General features: G+C 50.2%; 1 protein-coding gene and 1 long non-coding RNA gene across 3 annotated transcripts in view; both read left to right on the top strand.

Annotated features, from left to right (window-relative positions):
* The window catches only part of SEZ6 (seizure related 6 homolog), a 110,623-nt gene extending 93,124 nt beyond the window's left edge, over nucleotides 1-17,499 (top strand). The window contains exons 8-17 of one of the 2 annotated variants that reach the window (XM_053367613.1): nucleotides 1,168-1,362; nucleotides 3,388-3,526; nucleotides 4,839-5,035; nucleotides 7,804-7,998; nucleotides 10,679-10,870; nucleotides 13,805-14,002; nucleotides 14,138-14,176; nucleotides 15,931-16,051; nucleotides 16,460-16,562; nucleotides 17,036-17,499. In XM_053367613.1, coding sequence (XP_053223588.1) covers nucleotides 1,168-1,362; nucleotides 3,388-3,526; nucleotides 4,839-5,035; nucleotides 7,804-7,998; nucleotides 10,679-10,870; nucleotides 13,805-14,002; nucleotides 14,138-14,176; nucleotides 15,931-16,051; nucleotides 16,460-16,562; nucleotides 17,036-17,065 — 1,409 coding nt within the window. In that variant the 3' untranslated portion in view covers nucleotides 17,066-17,499. Of the gene's footprint in view, nucleotides 1-1,167; nucleotides 1,363-3,387; nucleotides 3,527-4,838; nucleotides 5,036-7,803; nucleotides 7,999-10,678; nucleotides 10,871-13,804; nucleotides 14,003-14,137; nucleotides 14,177-15,930; nucleotides 16,052-16,459; nucleotides 16,563-17,019 lie in introns of both variants that reach the window. The other variant, XM_053367612.1, reaches the window with a different exon arrangement.
* Nucleotides 17,500-18,022: 523 nt separating this feature from the next.
* LOC128403036 (uncharacterized) lies at nucleotides 18,023-18,615 on the top strand. The gene is made up of 2 exons (XR_008327843.1): nucleotides 18,023-18,128; nucleotides 18,185-18,615. It is a non-coding gene; the product is annotated as an uncharacterized LOC128403036 (long non-coding RNA).
* Nucleotides 18,616-18,945: the final 330 nt, after the last annotated feature.

Raw genomic sequence — 18,945 nt, 5'->3', positions numbered from 1 at the left:
GGGGTGCCCATTTAGCTGCTGTAGGAATAACGAGGATGACGGGAGGTTGAATGCAGGTGAGCTGTGGTGTCAGGGAACTGCCATCGGCTCAGGAGGGAGAGAGCAAAAGCCGAATGGATTATAGAGAGCCTCCAGGGATCGGGAGAAGCAGCTCCTCTTCAACGGAGGAGAGTAAAAACGCCTCCAGTGGACAGGAGCTGCAGGAGTCGGAAGTGGCGAGGCGGTCCCAGGACTACTTGCCGGGGAAAAGCGGGGAGGAGAGGGGTCCTCCGCTACCCACGCCCTCCTTGAGCAGAAAGTATCCGCGCAGAGAGGGGAGGCGCAGACTGGGCGTCAAGAAGCTGCTTTGCTGGGGAAAGTTTAGGAACCGCCCACTCACGGATTCTGCCAGCGATTGAGCCAGCCACGGAAGAGTGGGGCTCCGGACAGATAAGGTTTATTTTGGCAGCAAAACAAGGCTTCACAGCCAAGCAGGGAGATATTTGCCCGCTTGCTCTCGAGCAACCCCTTGGAAACATTACATGTGGCATGCTCCAAGACAAGCTGTCAACTAGCTCTGCAGAGGCTCCTTTTATTAGCAGAAGTCAACAATTGGAAACAGTAGTGAAACCACCCTGAACAGGACGTATTTCCATCTAAGCACATTTCCAGTGTTAGCAAATACACGTGTCAGCAGGTGTTTCCCTAAAATGTTTTCCCCAGTACTTGATTACGTCTGCGTCCCCGGTCATGCTCCAGCCAAGCGTTATGTCTAGTAACCAAATCTGTGAGAGGACAAACAGTCAGGGGATAAACCCTGTTTTCTAGCCAAGAAGGCAAAAGGCCAGGGAGCGTGAGCACAACGCTCCTTGGCACACTGTTGCATGCTTGGTACAGTGCACAGAAACCCCGTTTACCTTCCTGCCAGAGCGGTACCTATTTATGTACTTGCGCTGGTGTGCTTTCGAACTGCTAGGTTGGCAGGAGCAGGGACCGAGCAACGGGAGCTCACCCTGTCGCGGGGATTCAAACCGCCAACCTTCTGATCGGCAAGTCCTAGGTTCTGTGGTTTAACCCACAGCGCCACCCGCGTCCCTGAGCCCTGCTTTAGGAGACCCCAAAACACTCTTGAACGTGAAGCCAGCTCTCTGACTGATGCCCTCTCTCTCTTGCGCTGCCCCTTGCCAGCCTTTGAACCCGGGCACTGCTATGAGCCGTTTGTCAAGTACGGGAACTTCACCACCAGCGACGCGACGTACGCCATAGGCACCACCGTGGAGTTTGCCTGCGAGGCGGGATACACCCTGGAGCAAGGCTCCGTCATCATCGAGTGCGTGGACCCCACCAACCCCCAGTGGAACGAGACAGAGCCGGCCTGCCGAGGTGGGTGCCGTGTTGGAAAGCTTTGGCCGGCTTACGGGGGCCGCATTGGCCGGCTTCTGGGGGCCACAGGCCAGTTGAGTTGTGGTTAGACCCAGAGGATGTAGGATAAATAACATGGAAACTAGCCTACCATTCGAAAGTACCATATTTTTTGCTCTATAAGACTCACTTTTTCCCTCCTAAAAAGTAAGGGGAAATGTGTGTGCGTCTTATGGAGCGAATGCAGGCTGCACAACTATCCCAGAAGCCAGAACAGCAAGAGGGATTGCTGCTTTCACTGCGCAGCGATCCCTCTTGCTGTTCTGGCTTCTGAGATTCAGAATATTTTTTTTCTTGTTTTCCTCCTCCAAAAACTAGGTGTGTCTTGTGGTCTGGTGCGTCTTATAGGGCGAAAAATTGGGTGAATACAATCGTAGCTTGGAAGTCAAACGGAATCTGATCCGGATGTCCGTTCGACTTCCAAAACATTCAGAAACCAAAGCGCAGCTTCTGAATCACAAGCCCCGTCGGATGTTCGGGTTCGAAAGAACGTTCGCAAACCGGAACAACCACTTCCAGGTTTGCGGCGTTTGGGAGCCAAAACGTCCGAGTACCAAGGCGTTCAGGATCCAAGGTACGACTGTATTTCCTCTCTTGCTCCACCCCCTTTTGCCTCAGGCCCCTCCCACCACGGACACACGGCCCTGGGGAGGTTGCTCAGAAGAGAAGGCAGCCCCCCGCTTAGAAGGCTTTCCTACCCTTGCTTCAAAACGCACAACGGAACAAAATGCGTTCGCAAATATTGATGTTGTTTCTGACCTTTATCGTTCTAAACTGATAGTTGACCTTTATTGTATTGTTGAGGTCAAGGTCACATGCTTAGCAGCCATTGCAATTAAGTGGTTTATCAATCAAAAGAACAGTAAAATACAACAAATGCCCCAAATTTCTGGGAGGTCGTTCTGTCGTACTCTGGCATACTAGAAACCTACAAAGGGTCAGGAACAACCAGGAGCTTAAAGTAGGGTTGCCATACGTCTGAAATTTCCTGGATACACCCGGGATACTGAAGCCGGAAGAAGTGTCCGGGTGGAAATCGGCCAAAATGTCCAGGAAAATCCAGATGCATGGCAACCTATGTCGGCCGTGTTGTTTTTGCCAACTTTCCTTAAAAATAGCTCACCAACTTCTCTCTTCTTTGCGATTTTTCAACTCATGTCTATATTCTGGCGGATTTCCATAAAAGTAGCTCACAAACTTCTCTCTTCTTTGAAATTTTGCAAAGAAAAAGAAGCAAAATTTTCACTTTTTGAAATATGGCAACCGTAGCTTAAAGGGAAATCCTAGTGGTTCATTTGCAAGCAGGGCTTGCTGTTGAGCACCGATTGCAAGCCCTGTTCTGATCAGCGGCACGTGGAAGTTCCCCAGCCTACAAAGGCTGCAGTTAATAATAATAATAATATTTTTTTATTTATACCCCGCCCTTCCCGATTCAAAAACCGGGCTCAGGGCGGCTAACAACAAATTTAAAACACTTTAAAACAATTATAGAAGCAGCATAAAATACAGTATAAAAACATGAATAACAATCAAAAATCAATTAGATAATCCCCAGGGCTAGCTGGCTGAATTGGTCCTACTTGGGCCAGCAAGGAGGCCAGGAGAGAATTAGCTGTGGGGTCTCAGAGCAGGTGATCTTCATAAAAGGGGGGGCCTTTTATGAAGGCCAGGTGGAATAGCGCTTTCTTACAGGCCTGGCGGAAGGAGATTAAATCCTGAAGGGCCCTGGTCTCATGGGACAGAGCATTCCACCAGGTCGGAGCCATCACTGAGAAGGCCCTGGCCCTGGGGGAGGATAGTCTGACTTCCTTAGGGCCCGGGACCTCTAAACTATGGTTGTTCGTGGACCTTAAGGTCCTCTGCGGGGCAGACCAGGAGAGGCGGTCCAGTAGATACTAGGGCCCTAAGCCACAAAGTTGTGACATCCTTCATGGTTTGCCATCCACAACACAGCCCCACTGATCTCCTTCCACACCTCTCCTGCAGCCGTGTGCAGTGGGGAGATCACGGACGCCGCCGGGGTGGTTTTGTCCCCCAACTGGCCGGAGCCCTATGGGAAGGGCCAGGACTGCATCTGGGGTCTCCACGTGGAAGAGGACAAGCGGATCATGCTGGACATCCAAGTGTGAGTTGTGCCCCTCTTTGGATCGTTATTTCACAGAATCCTAGAACTGTCGAGCTGGAAGGGAACCCAGGGGAGCCAAAGTCCAAGCCCCCTGAAATGCAGGATTCGCACCAGGCTCTCCTACTGCAGCAGGAACTCAAAACGGCTTGCAAGGTTTTTTGTAAGCTGCACAGCTGCAGCCCCATGAAAGAATATGTTGTCAGTTCAATTGTACAAGTTTCAGCCACGGGAATTGGCTTCAGATTGACACATGGCATTGTTCAGCTGTGGAACTCCCTGCCACAAGGCAACAGGGTGGCTTTAAAAGAGGATGGGACAGATTCAAGGAGGAGGAGAAGGCTCACCCTAGCTACTTACCCTAATGCAGAGCTGTAGCTATGGGGGGGGGGGGGCTAGCCGAGTTTTTTGCTCAGGGTGAAGCCTCCAGGGGGCATCCTTGAGGCTCACTGCTTGCCAAACTTGGTCTTTTTATATATATATATATAAAATTATTAGGAATTTCAACATATCAGTTTATCAAAAATACATCGTCCTCATCCCCCCCCCCAATTTCCCCCTCCCCCCTCCCCCAAAAAGAAAAACCCAACCCAGACTTTCCTCAGCTCCTCTCTCTGGTTTCTCAGCACATATTCTCTGCATATTATAAAATTGTAAAGATCCTTAATTAATCTATCTAGTATGTTGCCAATAAAAAATTTGTGTATGTTTATTCAAAACCTGCCAAGGTGTTCAGTTCATTTTGTTGTTTCCTTAAGTGCTTTGTAAAAGGTCCCCATTCTTCTTTAAAGTCCTTGTCACATAGTTTGTGTGTCAATTCCGCCAATTCCGCCTAGTCCATCAGTTTCTCTTGCCACAGTTCTTTGGTTGGGATTGCCAAACTTGGTCTTTGACCCGGGTGAAATAAAGCCTAGTTTTGCCCCTGCCTGATGGTTAAATTCTACCTTCACCATCCAAAGCAGTCTACCTCAAGCACAAAGCAATCCTAGGCAATCCTACCCAGAAATTTGCTGGTATGCGTCTTGGTTAATTGTTGGTTTTGATTTTTTGGAATGTATTGGTCATTGTTGAAGTTTTCCACAATCAGGCAGTATATAATTTTTATGAAAATAAATAAATAAATAAGGCCCACTGGATCCCATTCCAGCAGATCTGGCGTTCTGATTGCGCCGTCAGTGAGTAGCCGTCAGGCTTTTCTTAATCGGCACCTCCCTCCGCTGCCCCCCGCCATCTTGCAATTCCTGCATCGTAGGGGGTTGGACTAGATGACCTGTAGGGTCCCTTCCAAACCCACAATTGTTTCGATTCGTTTCAGGTTACGCCTTGGCAAAGGAGACGCGCTGACTTTCTATGACGGGGACGATTTGACGGCCAGGATCCTGGGCCAATATTCCGGCCCCCACCGGCGGTTCAAACTGTACACCTCCATGGCTGATGTCACCATCCAGTTTCAGTCGGATCCAGGGAGCAGCGTCTTGGGCTATCAGCACGGCTTCATCATCCACTTTGCAGGTACGTGCAGAAGCCCCTGAAATTTTGGAAGGCACTGCCCTGGTGTGGAAAGGGGGAAAAAACAGGTTTCTATTTCCCTCTGTGTTTCTTTCTTGGTTTCCTTCTTGGGGAATGGGGCATATTCAGGAGATGGAAATCAGGATTGCATCCAACTGGGTCCTACTCAGAGTAGACCCACAGAAATCAATGGACCTGAGTCTCCCAGGTGCGTTCATTCCAGTTGGTCTGTTCCGGATATAACCCTCAGAAATTGAGAAAATACAATTTGCTTCGGCTTGTGTTTGCCGCTCAATTTAAGAAATTCAAATTTATTAACAAGGCAGCCAAATGCAGAATCATATAAGCATGAAATGTGCACCAGAATCATGCAGAAGGATAAAAACTTGGCATATACCAAGGTGCACATTACAAAACACAAAAGCTCAAGTCATGAGGGAGGCTGCAAGACCTTGTCTAAGTTGAAGAGTCTTCCCAGGAAATTTACCTATATCAAACAGACCTTAGCTGTGGTTCCTGAGGGGGTTGGACTAGATGACCCTCAGTGTACCCCTCCAACTCTCAATTCTGTGACTCTAAAGGGAGGAGTCCCGTCAGTTGCTCCACCCACTTTTACACCTGGCCCCGCCCACCATGTGTTCGCCCCGCCCACCTTTCCCCAGAAGGTGGACCATTAGGCAAAGCGGGCAAAGTTCTTCCTCCTTGCCACCCCCATGAGACAGGCCTTTGGTCTCACAGAATCATAGATTTTTAGAATTAGAAGGGATCTTCAAAGGTCATCTAGCCCAACCCCCCCTTGCAATGCAGGAATCACAGCTAAAAAATCCCCGGCAGATGGCCATCCAACCTCTGCTTAAAAACCTCCACAACCTCCTGAGGGAGTTTGGCCCACTGTCAAATACAGGGGTCAGCAACCTTTTTCAGCTGTGGGCTGGTCCACTGTCCCTCAGACCATGTGGGGGGCCAGACTATATTTTTTTGGGGGGGAATGAATTCCTATGCCCCACAAATAACCCAGATATGCATGTTAAATAAAAGCACACATTCTACTCATGTAAAAACACCAGGCAGGCCCTACAAATATCCCAGAGATGCATTTTAAATAAAAGGGCACATTCTACTCATGTAAAAACACGCTGATTCCCGGTCCGTCTGCGGGCCGGATTGAGAAGGCGATTGGGCCGGATCCAGCCCACAGGCCTTCGGTTGCCTACCCCTGGTCAAATAGCTCCTACTGTCAGAAAGTTCTTCCTAATATGTTTTAATAGACAGATACATAGATGATAGTCTTAATGTTATTGCTATTTATTTGTTTCTTAATGATATAAATAAATATAAAAAGATATTAATAATATTAAATCTGAATGTGTTGAGGTGCATGTAGTTCACCTGGTTAGAGGATGGCGCTGATAATGCTCAGGTTGCAGGTTTGATCCCTGTAAGGGACAGCTGCGTATTCCTGCATTGCACGGGGTTGGACTATAGATGATCCACAGGGTCCCTTCCAACTTAATAATAATAATAATAATTTGTTATTTATACCCCACCCATCTGGCTGGGCCTCCCCAGCCACTCTGGGCGGCTTCCAACAAAGGAATAAAAATACATTAAAACATCAGTCATTAAAAACTTCCCTAAACAGGGCTGCCATCAGATGTCTTCGAAACGTCAGATAGTATAGCATACAATCTGTAACTAAGACATCTCTGGCTAAAAGATTATCAAATGCAATTAAATTAGCGGGTGCAGGAAGTATCTATAAATAAACAGCCAATCTTTTTCCTTAAATAATCTCAAATTCTGCACCTCAGATCAAAAACCACCGTATTTTTTGCTCTATAAGACGCACTTTTCCTCTCCTAAAAAGCAAGGGGAAATGTGTGTGCGTCTTATGGAGTGAATGCAGGCTCCATGGCTTCAGCGAAAGCAACGCGAAGCCTCCAGAGTGCAGTGGGAGCTCCCGCTGTGCTCCGGAGGCTTCGCGTTGCTTTCACTGAAGCCAGGACAGCCAGCGGGATCGCAGCACTGCGATCCCGCTGGCTGTCCTGGCTTCTGGGATTCAGAATATATTTTTTCTTGTTTTCCTCTTCCAAAAACTTATGGTCTTATGGTCTGGTGCATCTAATGAAGCGAAAAATACAGTAAATAAAAAAAACATGTTGAAAGTGTATACATTTACAATCTGTAAGTATCACATCTAAATTTCCATTTTTGTTAAGGAAATATTTTATGGTCAACAGGGACACAAGCAACTGCTGCAAATACATACATACATCTTCTATGACACGGGTGTCAAACACAAGGCCCGCGGGCCGAATCCGGCCCGCCAGAGCTTGTCATGTGGCCCGGCCGCCAGCCTTCACCTTTTATTCTCGCTTTTTTTTTTTGACACAAGAAAGCCGCCTCTTCAGCGCATGCGCGGCAGCCTACAAGCCAGAGAACGTCTGCCCTCTAGCGGCGCCGGCCGTTCTACACAGGAAACCTCCACTTTACATGCATTCAGGAAACCTCCACTTGTTTTTATATTGAGCGCATGCCATCCTGTGATGTGACAGATCCAACGGCTGCCTGAACAACCGGCCCTTTGAGGGTGACCAAACTGCTGATGCGGCCCCCCGATGAATTTGAGTTTGACACCCCTGTTCTATGAGGATGCCGTTGCACTTGTCGCTGGCCTGAGAGGGCTGGAGAGTGCCTGGCCTCGCCCCCTCCCTCTGCCCACCTCTCCGGGTTCTTCCCCTGACCTCTGCTCCCGGCCTCTTTCCCTGCAGAGGTTCCCCGGAACGACACCTGCCCTGAGCTCCCCGAGATCCCCAACGGCTGGAAGACCATGTCGCACCCGGAGCTGGTCCACGGCACCGTGGTCACGTACCACTGCTACCCCGGCTACGAGCTGGTGGGCACCGAACTCCTGATGTGCCACTGGGACCTGATGTGGAGCGGGGACCTGCCCTCCTGCCAGCAAGGTAAGCCAGGGGGGTGCGGAGGAGGTGGCCGGCCAGATCCTGCAACTGTGGGATTTAGAGGGCTGGCCTAAGACCCCAGACACCAGGGTTCAAATCCCTGCTCAGCCACAAAGCTTGCTGTTGTGGGATGTGACCCATGAGAGCAGTCAAGTACAACATTCCTTGTTTTCCTAGAGAAGACATGCGAGGGAATGCTTGGTCCAGCCAGTTGAAACTTCCTGGTCCTCCTGGCTGGAGCATCCTTCCTTTTGCATGGGATAGAAAGTGGGCGTGACCTTACCTGTCCAGGTAACAAAAGGACGAGCCATGCAGCGCTCTCTCTCTCTCTCTCTTTTTCACTTCCTTCTTCATTGGACCAGCTTTTTAGCTAGAAATGCTCTGCTCTGCTTTCAGCTAGCAGAGGCACTGGGATTATTCCCCATATGGGGTAGATCCACATGTTCATATTTGTAACTAAGTCTGCCTTCAGGAATCCAACTGTGAACTGATGTAAGTAAACTTCTTTTACTTTACTTCTTTACTGACTTTAAATAAAATTGTGGCCGACAAAGATCCGTATAGTTAAAGCTACAGTTTTCTCAGTAGTGATGTATGGAGGTGAGAGCTGGACCATAAAGAAGGCTGATCGCCAAAGAATTGATGCTTTTGAATTCTGGTGCTGGAGGAGACTCTGGAGAGTCCCATGGACTGCAAGAAGATCAAACCTCTCCATTCTGAAGGAAAACAGCCCTGAGTGCTCACTGGAAGGACAGATCCTGAAGCTGAGGCTCCAAGACTTTGGCCACCTCATGAGAAGAGAAGACCCCCTGGAAAAGACCCTGATGTTGGGAAAGATGGAGGGCACAAGGAGAAGGGGACGACAGAGGATGAGATGGTTGGACAGTGTTCTTGAAGCTACCGGCATGAGTTTGACCAAACTGCGGGAGGTAGTGGAAGACAGGAGTGCCTGGCGTGCTCTGGTCCATGGGGTCACAAAGAGTCGGACACGACTAAATGACTAAACAACAACAACAACAAATATTGTGGCATCTTTATTATTTGTAAGAGGGATTCAGGGGAACTTACCAGGAACATACAATTCAGTCTGAGACAGACTGAACTGTATAATAATAATAATAATAAATAATAATAATAAATTTTATTTATTTCCCGCCCTCCCCAGCCGAAGCAGGGCTCAGGGCAGCTATAGTGAAAGGCTCACACGAGCCTGCAACCAGCTATCTGCTGTGCTGTGTAAAGGGGAATGTTAGCTCTGCCAAGTAAAGGAACTTGCTAGCGCAAGTTAGGAAGGATATTAATAAACAATATATCCTCTCCTGCCACCCTGAACATTCTCACAGCTGGGTGGTGTCGGCCCAGCCTAACCCTACCTTGTGAGGGGGAGAGGGAGCCACTTCTGGAAGACTGGATTACCGCAATGCGCTCTATGTGGGGCTTCCCTCCTCTTGATGTGGAAGCTGCAGTCGGTGTGGGATGCTGCAGCACGATTGCTGACAGGAGGAAGGCCTTGTCAGCACACCACAGCTCTGCTCAGAGATCTGTACTGTCTGCCGATTTGCTGCCGGGCCAAGTTCAAGGTCTTACTATGAGGACAGAAAGCCTTTAACAACTTGGGACTAGCCTTACCCACTCGACATGCCTCAATCGGTGGAACTGGCTCTGTTCCAGCTGCCACATAATCCCTGTTCCAAATGTGCAAGAACTCAGTGTTATAGGGTGGCAGCGCCTACAACTTTGGAACTCCCTGCCTATTGATATCAGGCAAGCACTTTCACTGTCCTCTTTTCGGCAACTGATAAAAACGTTCTTGTTTTCAGGTCTGAAGAAAACTGATGCAAGTTTTAACGTGTTTTCAGTCTATTGATATTCTAACTTTTGGAAACACTACAATTGCTGTTGGTAATTTTTCTTACTGATAGTTTTATTGTTTTGTAAAGCACTTTGAGGTTTTGGGGTTTTTTTCTGCAATCAAGTGGGGTATAGATGAAATGAAATGAAATGAAAATATGTATCCCTATTGGCCTCATCTGTCAGGGAGTGGAAAGACCCTGCTGTCTGGGCAACAGGGGAACATATCTGCAAGATCAGGTCACTGGTAGCTTTACCTGAGCAAGAGGATCCCAGTTACATCCTTCCACTCTCCTTGGAAGGAATGCTCTTTCCCATCTAGTGTCCAACATGACGGCTTTAATTTCTCAAATCGCTCTTCATAATTATTCTCCGGATGAGCACACAAGACTTCTTAAGTGTCCAAATTGGAATTTGCAATTGGCTGAGGCAAGAGCTCCCCCTGCTGGCGTTTGTGATGCTGCTGCTGCTTCCTGCCTCGTACAGCATCAGATTGCGGCTCCATCAAGCCCAGTAGTGTCCGCACGGACCGGCAGCAACAGCTCTCCAAGAGGGTTTCGGGCAGGGAGCCTTTCCCCCCCAAGTCCTACCTTGAGATGCTGCTGTCGGAAATCAAACCTGGGAACTTCTGGCCCTGAACTACGGTTCTCCCTCCCAAATCGCTCCCAAGATTCCAGTTCAAAGGCTGATTTAAACAGAAGCACTGGGAATTCTCTTATATCAGATGGGTCCTTCGAGCTCAGCAGTGCTGACACTGACCAGCAGCAGCTCTCCACTGAGCTACGCTGCCCCTTCGCCACCCACCACGCTGCCCCATTCTCTCCCTCTCCAGTGACCACCTGCCGGGACCCAGGAGATGTGGACCACAGCCGGCGCATGGTTTCCGAGAACAAGTTCCCTGTGGGCTCCACCGTCCAGTTCATCTGCGACAAGGGATACGCCCTGGCGGGCAGCGGCGAGATCACCTGCCACGACCGGCAGGCTGGGGGTCCGAAGTGGAGCGACCGTCTTCCCAAGTGCATTCGTAAGCTGCACAAGGTCTCCGTGGCTTCCCCAGTTTGGTTCCCCTACCGTGCAAAAAATTAGAGCCGACGAAATTCACAGGCATCACTCACTTAAGGTCCATTAATTTCACCACATGGGGTGAAAGATTCCTGCATTGCAGGAGGCTGGACTAGAGGAACTTCACGGCCCCTTCCAACTCTACAATTCTATGATTCTAAGTGCAAACTGTGGAACTCCCTGCCACAGGAGACAGCAATAGCCACCAATGAGATGGGTTTAAGTGAGGATTGGACAAATTCGTGGAGGGAGAGAGGGCTATTGATGGCTACTAGTCAGGATGTCTCTGCTTCTGAATCCCCATTTCTGGAAACCACAGGAGGGGAGAGTTGCTCTTGCGTTCGAATCCTGCTTGTGGGTTTACCAGAAGAGGCATCTGGTTGGGCCCTTTGAGACCAGGATGCTGGACTAAATGGACCCTCTTTTGCCTTATCCAATAGGATCTTCTTATGTTCATAGGCTCTTAAAAGACCCTGGAGGTACACTCCATTGTCTCTCGGGACAGACAGCTGCCAAGAACAGCCATCTCCATTAATTTCTCTCTCTCTCTAAAATTTTATTCATTTTTTTTTAAATGTAAACATACAACAACAAAAAATACAAAATCCAAATTTCAAGATTACTCTGAATCTCCTGACTTCTCCCCATCCCTTCCATGGTCATAATGATAATCTTTACAGCGGCATATCAACACTGTCCAAGTTTTATCCTTCCAAATTATCCACACTTTCCGGTAGTTTACAAGTGTGGTTAAAACATCCTGCTAATATTTTAGCCTGCCTACAACGTTCTCGTAAAGAGATCGTAAACTTTCCCCCATTCTTTTTTGAAGTTCTTGTTGTCCTCTTGATTTCTGAGCTTCCCAGGTAATTTTGCCATTTGGGCACAGTCCGTCAACTTGGTTTGCCGTTCTTCCTTCCATCTCTGGGCTACCAGCAGACCACCTCCCTTAATTTCAATGGCTTGGGCAAAATGAGTCCTGGCTCCTCCCAAAGAATCCTGGGAACTAAAGGTGCTGAGAGCTGTTTCCCCTGTTCTCGTCCCCGAGTGGTTAAACAACCAATCCCTGTTCGCAGGGAACTCTGGGAATCGTAGTTCTGCGAGAGGAATAGGGGCCTCCTAACAGCTCTCAGCACCCTGAAGAAACTACCATTCCCAGGATGCTCTGGGGGAAGAAGCCATGGTTGTTTAAAGAGGCATCACAGTGCTCTAAAGACACGGTGGGGATACGACCCAAGGGCTCGTTAAGATTTGGGACCAGCTGTTGTTAACGAAACTTTCCTCTGCTGTGCAGAAGATATCACTGGGTGCATTTTAATCTGGTTGCAAAGACAGGCTCACCCACAAAGCAGCCTCGAGTATCTAGCGCCGGATATAATTTTCTGAATAATTTTGCATCGGCGCTGCACCTGTGGTATGTGTTATCTCCCTCCGCTGTGCCATTTCCGCCTTCCTTTTCTCTTTCTCTCCTGCGTAATGGAAGGAAGGAAGAGAATAGACCGGCGTGCTAATTTATGCAAATAATAATATGCAGATTTCTGTCATTTTAATCTGGCTTCTAGGGGGATAGGGGCCTTGTAACCAGCTTTGAAGATTCGTTTTCTTTTTCCAATTCAAAACATCTGGAGCCCAGTACAAAGTCCTAAGTCCCCACACCGAAAGCCAGTGGTGGTTCAGTTCTTCGGCTGCAATTCCTGCATTGTAGGGGGTTGGACTAGATGACTCTTTGGCTCCCTTCCAATGCTACAGTTATGTGGTGTAATAATTTCATGTCACACTAGGACCTGGGAGACCATCATCATCATTTTTAATTTGTATACCGTCTTTCTATCTTACAATACTCAAGGCAGTTTATAAGCTGAAGAAACAAAAAATGTGCATCTAATGCAATACAAAAATGTGGTAATAAAACATAACTTTAAAACAGGCAGCCTACATCAAAAAGTAACGTTCAACAATCATTAGATTATTATTAAATAATAATAATATATAAAAGTTAAACAGAAATCCACCCAACAGTTACAATAAATAATTTCTAAACAACGGCAAGCCACAGTACATAAAATAATACAATACAAATTGAGAAGCAGAGACTACAGGGTGGGGCAAGGCAGGTGGAAGAAGCATAGCTGTCAACCGTCCCTTATTTGGCGGGAAAGTCCCTTATCCCATCGCTGTGTCTCGCTGCTGTCCCTTATTGATGATGTCCCTTAAATTTCCCGGGTTTCAAAGGAAGCAGCTCCTCTCCCTCCCTCCCTGCCGGCCAGGGAGGAGGGAGGCTCCAACTGTGTTGCTTGGCTGCATTGCTCACCCAATAAAGAGTCTAAGAACGACTGGGGGGTGGAGCTTGCATGCCTTGTGCCGATCAAATCGGCCGTGTTGCCTGGGGACTCACCTTTGCTCAGCGCTTCCCAGCGGAGAGGTGACGGTGGTTTTCCTTGCTGCATCTCCTTTGCCGGGTTGCTGCGCTGTGGGAACCACCGCTTGAGGCTTCGTTGGGCTGCTGGCTGGGCTTTCTGCCTTTGGCTTGGAGGGGCTCAGAAGTTGAACATACCTGTGTTCGGAAAATCCCTTATTTTGGCTGCTGATCCCTTATTTTTGAGGCTGCTGTTCCCTTATTTTTGAGACTGCTGGTCCCTTATTTTCAAATCTGTAAGTTGACAGCTATGGGAAGGAGGCCTTGCCTGATGGAGTCTCTCCCCTCACCAGGGTTCGAATCCCTGCTCAGCCACACAAAAGCTCATCTCTCAGCCTGGCCTACCTTGCAGGGTTGCTGGGAAGATAAAATCAGGAAGGCCGGGAGAGGGGAGGGAAGGGGAAGAGCTGCTTTGAGCTCTTCTGGCGTGGAGGCGAGATATAAATGGTAAGAAATAAACAGGAGTTTTGCACTTTTCAGCGGAGGTCTACGAGCCCTGCCACAACCCAGGCAGCCCCGACCACGGGGCACAGAACCCCGAGAAAAGGCTCTACCAGGCCGGGGCAAGCCTGCGCTTCTCCTGCGCCAAGGGTTACGTGCTCCTGGGCGACGCCACCCTCCGCTGCGTGCCCGGCCACCCTTCCCAATGGAGCGGCTCCCCTCCACTCTGCAAAGCGGGTGAGTCCCTCTGGGTGGCGCAGCTGAGCGGGGGGGGGTCGCTGGGGCTGCCCTCCCCTGCAGTAGTCCAGTAGTCAGTTATGGCACCCTAACTCTGCCCTTTACCCTCTCCCTCTCTCCGCCTTCCTTCTGCAGCCTCCTACGATGAGTTTTATACCAATCGCAACTTGGACGGTGAGTTGGCTTCTTTTTGCAAAGGGAAAGGAGGGAGACCGTTGCACCCCAGAGAGAGGGCAGTATTCTTAGCGACCCACAGACCTCTTTGCTGCCCCCCCTGCGCCCCTTCCCCTACACCCAAGTCCCACGCAGCTCCTTTGCCAGCAGAGGATGGCCCCTTTGAGCAAAACCCACCAAGAGACAGTGGAGTGTCAAAGGAGGACCTGGGAGAGTAAAGGTAAAGGTAAAGGGAACCCTGACCATTAGGTCCAGTCGTGACCAACTCTGGGGTTGCGGCGCTCATCTCGCTTTACTGGCTGAGGGAGCCGGCATACAGCTTCTGGGTCATGTGGCCAGCAGGACTAAGCCGATTTTGGCGAACCAAAGCAGCACACCGAAACGCCGTTTACCTTCCCGCCAGAGTGGTGCCTATTATCTACTTGCACTTTGATGAGCTTTCGAACTGCTAGGTTGGCAGGAGCAGGGAACCGAGCAACGGGAGCTCACTCCGTCGCGGGGATTCAAACTGCCGAACTTCTGATCAGCAAGCCCTAGGCTCTGTGGTTTAACCCATAGCAAGCTTTAAATCCCCCAACTCTTCCATGAAGTTCACTGGGGGTGACCCTCGGCCAGTCACTGTCTCAGCCTAACCTGCTGCGGTATGAAAACAGAAGAAAAATGCAAAGAAAGAAATTAATTAATCAATCCGATATCCGCCCCTAGGCATCTCCCACCTAACTGGCTTCTTGCTGCCTGCCAGTCTCTGGGGCCGACAGCTTCCTGATCTTCCTCTGCAGTCTCAGTGTTGCCTCTTGTAGAACTAAGCCAGGAGCAGGAGGAGGGTGGGGACAAAACTAGGAGCAGGTGTGCAGCCTGGGAGTCATTTTGGACTCACAGCTGTCCATGGAGGCGCAGGTTAATTCTGTGTCCAGGGCAGCTGTCTTCCAGCTCCATCTGATACGCGGGATGAGACCCTCCCTGCCCATGGACTGACTCGCCAGAGTGGTGCATGCTCTAGTTATCTCCCGCTTGGACTACTGCAATGCGCTCTACATGGGGCTACCTTTGAAGGTGACTTGGAAACTGCAATTAATCTCGAATGCGGCAGCTAGACTGGTGACTGGGGGCGGCCGCCGGGACCACATAACACCGGTCCTGAAAGATCTTCATTGGCTCCCAGTACGTTTCCGAGCACAATTCAAAGTGTTGGGGCTGACCTTTAAAGCCCTAAATGGCCTCGGTTCTGTATACCTGAAGGAGCGTCTCCACCCCCATCATCCAGCCCAGACACTGAGGTCCAGCATCGAGGGCCTTCTGGCGGTTCCCTCGCTGCGAGAAGTGAGGTTACAGGGAACCAGGCAGAGGGCCTTCTCAGTGGTGGCGCCTGCCCTGTGGAACGCCCTCCCAGCAGATGTCAAGGCAATAAACAACTATTTTACTTTTAAAAGACACCTGAAGGAGGCCCTGTTTAGGGAAGTTTTTAATGTCTGACGCTGTATTGTTTTTGATATTTGGTTGGAAGCCGCCCCGAGTGGCTGGAGAGACCCAGTCAGATGGGTGGGGTATAAATAATAAAATTATTATTATTATTATTATTATTATTATTATTATTATTATTATTATTGGCTCTGGTTCCGCCCACCATTGGGTTCTTTGCCTTACCTGTCCCATCAGGGCCCTACCTACCAACGCTCCTTTCCCCCTCTGGGAACAGAGTCTCGGCTGGCCCCCATTCCCTCCCACTGACCGCCTCCCTCTCTTTCCCTCCCCAGCCGTGGCCAAAGTGGCCCCTGCTGCAGACCCCCTGCAGGGCAGCAACGTGGCTTTCGCCATCTTCCTGCCGGTGGCCGCTGTGGGACTCCTCCTTGGCGCTGTCTACCTGTACATCTCCAGGTGAGCTCTCGTGGCTGTGTGGACACACTGCATCATGGGGGGGGGGCTCCTTTCTTGTTCTGAAGGAGCGTCTCCACCTCCATTGTTCTGCCCGGACAGAGAAGCCAAGTTACAGGGAACCAGGCAGAGGGCCTTTTCGGTAGTGGCACCCGCCCTGTGGAACGCCCTCCCACCAGATGTCAAACAACAACTACCAGACTTTTAGAAGACATCTGAAGGCAGCCCTGTTTAGGGAAGCTTTTAATGTTTGATGCATTACTGTATTTTAATATTTTGTTGGAAGCCGCCCAGAGTGGCTGGGGAGGCCGAGCCAGATGGGCAGGGTATAAATAATAAATTATTATTATTATTATTATTATTATTATTATTATTATTATTATTAACGCCTCTTTTTCCCTGCCACCCCAGACACCAAGGGAAGCCGTCACTGCAGCTGCCCCTCTCAGGCTCCCACCCCTACGATCACATCACGGTGGACTCGGCCTTCGACAATCCCACCTACGAGACCGGAGTAAGTGCCAAATCCCTCCCCTTTATGAGCGCAGAGAAATTCGGAATCCCTTCTTCAGGCGGAGCAGGGTTAACCTGCGGAACTCCCTCCCACAAGAGGCAAGGATGGCCACCAAATTGTGTGGCTCCGGAAGAGGGCCAGGCAAATTCATGGAGGAGGAGGAGGAGGAGGAGGAAGGGAGGACTACAAGCCACAAGGGTAGATATACTCTGGAGGCAGAAACGACAGTTTTTGAAAACCCCGGGAAGGGAGAGGGCTCTGGGGCTCAAATCCCGTTTGCTGGCCTTCCCATTGTGGCACCTGGTTGGCCACTATGAGAACAGTGCGTTGGCCTGATCCTGCAGGACTGATTTTCTGCCCCCCACTTCCTTAAGCCTCAGCCGAGGAGAGGGTGTGGGGCAGGGTGGGTGGGTCGCCTGCCTTGGTCCCATCAATCCAAGTGCCCAACCCTTTGCAGGCTTTTTTCTCTCCAGGAGGTCCGGGAGTATGAAGTCTCCATCTAGGGCAGGCGCCACTCTCGAGGGGGGAGCCGGAGGGGCGGGCCCTGCTCCCCGAACCACCACCACGGCTGCCCTACGACGACCCGCCCTCCCTTCGACGACTGACCGACTCCGTGGCTGACTGACCCACACCCAGAAGGACTTGTAAATACCTCCCGCCCTGCCCTACAGACGGACCCCCAGGGAGAGGAACATCAGGGTCCTGTGTGAGCTGGCAGCCGGCGTACTTTCTCTCTCTGTCCCTCCCCCTTCCCCGATTCCAAGGCTTCCCGACCCTCAGAGCCTAGCGCTGGAACAGGGGCAAAATCTCCCTGCAGCATGCTGCACCCCCAAACATCCTGCCACCAACTAGCCTGCGTTGGATGCCATCCCTTCCTCAACACAACCTTCTCGAACTTCCCTGCCTCATTCTTAGCTACAACCATGGTTTACTGGAGGCGGCTCCAAAAGCCATGGTTTACTGGAGGTGGCTGCACTACTACAGAGCCAGTGTGGTGTAGTGGTTAAGAGCGGTAGTCTCATAATCTGGGGAACCGGGTTCGCGTCTCCGCTCCTCCACATGCAGCTGCTGGGTGACCTTGGGCCAGTCACACTTCTTTGAAGTCTCTCAGCCCCACTCACCTCACAGAGTGTTTGTTGTGGGGGAGGAAGGGAAAGGAGAATGTTAACCGCTTTGAGACTCCTGAAGGGGAGTGAAAGGCGGGATATCAAATCCAAACTCTTCTTCTTCTTCTTCTTCTACCATAATTTATTGGAGGCGGCTCCACAGCCATGGTTTACGGGAGGTGGGTCCACAGCCACAGTTTACTGGAGGTGGGTCCACAGCCACGGTTTACGGGAGGTGGGTCCACAGCCATGATTTACTGGACGCGGCTCCATAGCCACGGTTTACTGGAGGCGGCTCCACTACCATAATTTACTGGAGGCGGCTCCACAACCATGGTTTACTGGAAGTGGCTCCACTACCATGGTTTACTAGAGGGGGGCTCCACAACCACGGTTTACTGGAAGTGGCTCCACTACCATAGTTTTTTGTGTTTTTTTCCACTGCCATAGTTTTATGGAGGTGGCTCTACAGCCACAATTTACTGGAGGGGGCTCCACAGCCACGGTTTACTGGAGGGGGCTCCACAGCCACGGTTTACTGGAGGTGGCTCCACTACCATGGTTTACTGGAGGCGGCTCCACTGCCATAGTTTATTGGAGATGGTATCACATCCTTGGTTTACTGGAGGTGGCTCCATGGCCATTGAAGCCCTCGCTTAGTTCGGATGCCGAAAATTCTAACCCTGGCCTCCAGATGCATCTCCTGCCTCCTCTTCACTTCCACCTCCACAGACTGGTGTTTGCACCATTGAACGGGCATTTTCCTGCCCCCTCCTTGCAGGAACTGCAGGTCCAACCTCTTGCCTCTGGTGCTAGCCCACCCTTTTGGCCCCAGGCCCTGAGATGACCAGAAGTAAAAAATGAAAAGCCCCCAAATGTTAGGACCGGCAACTCAAGGTTCAAAACATCACACAGGAATTTTACAAGGACTTTAAAAAATAAAATAAAATTGAGAAGGTAACATGAATAGGAGAGGGAGATGTTTAACACCCACCAACCCCTCTTGTGAGTCTCCCTTTTGGGGGGCAGAGGGGGAGATTGAACAAGTGGGGCATAGACTCTGCCTCCCACGCTGCCCTCTAAGGAGGCCCTACAGGAAGTGTGGGGACCTTAGTCTCCCATATTTTGCTGAACTACAACTCCCTTAATCCCTGGCCATCAGGCATGCTTGCTGGGGGCAAATGGGAGTTATAGTTTGACAGCACTTTGTGGAGCGGAAGCAACGGTTTCCCAGACCCACCTTAGAAGCCTGGTTCTGGGAGGGTTATGGAGTCATT

This window comes from Podarcis raffonei, chromosome 15 (assembly GCF_027172205.1).
Source record: "Podarcis raffonei isolate rPodRaf1 chromosome 15, rPodRaf1.pri, whole genome shotgun sequence".
NCBI lineage: Eukaryota > Metazoa > Chordata > Lepidosauria > Squamata > Lacertidae > Podarcis > Podarcis raffonei.
Note: the sequence above shows the minus strand (reverse complement) of the source record. Positions and strands in the feature narration are given on the sequence as shown.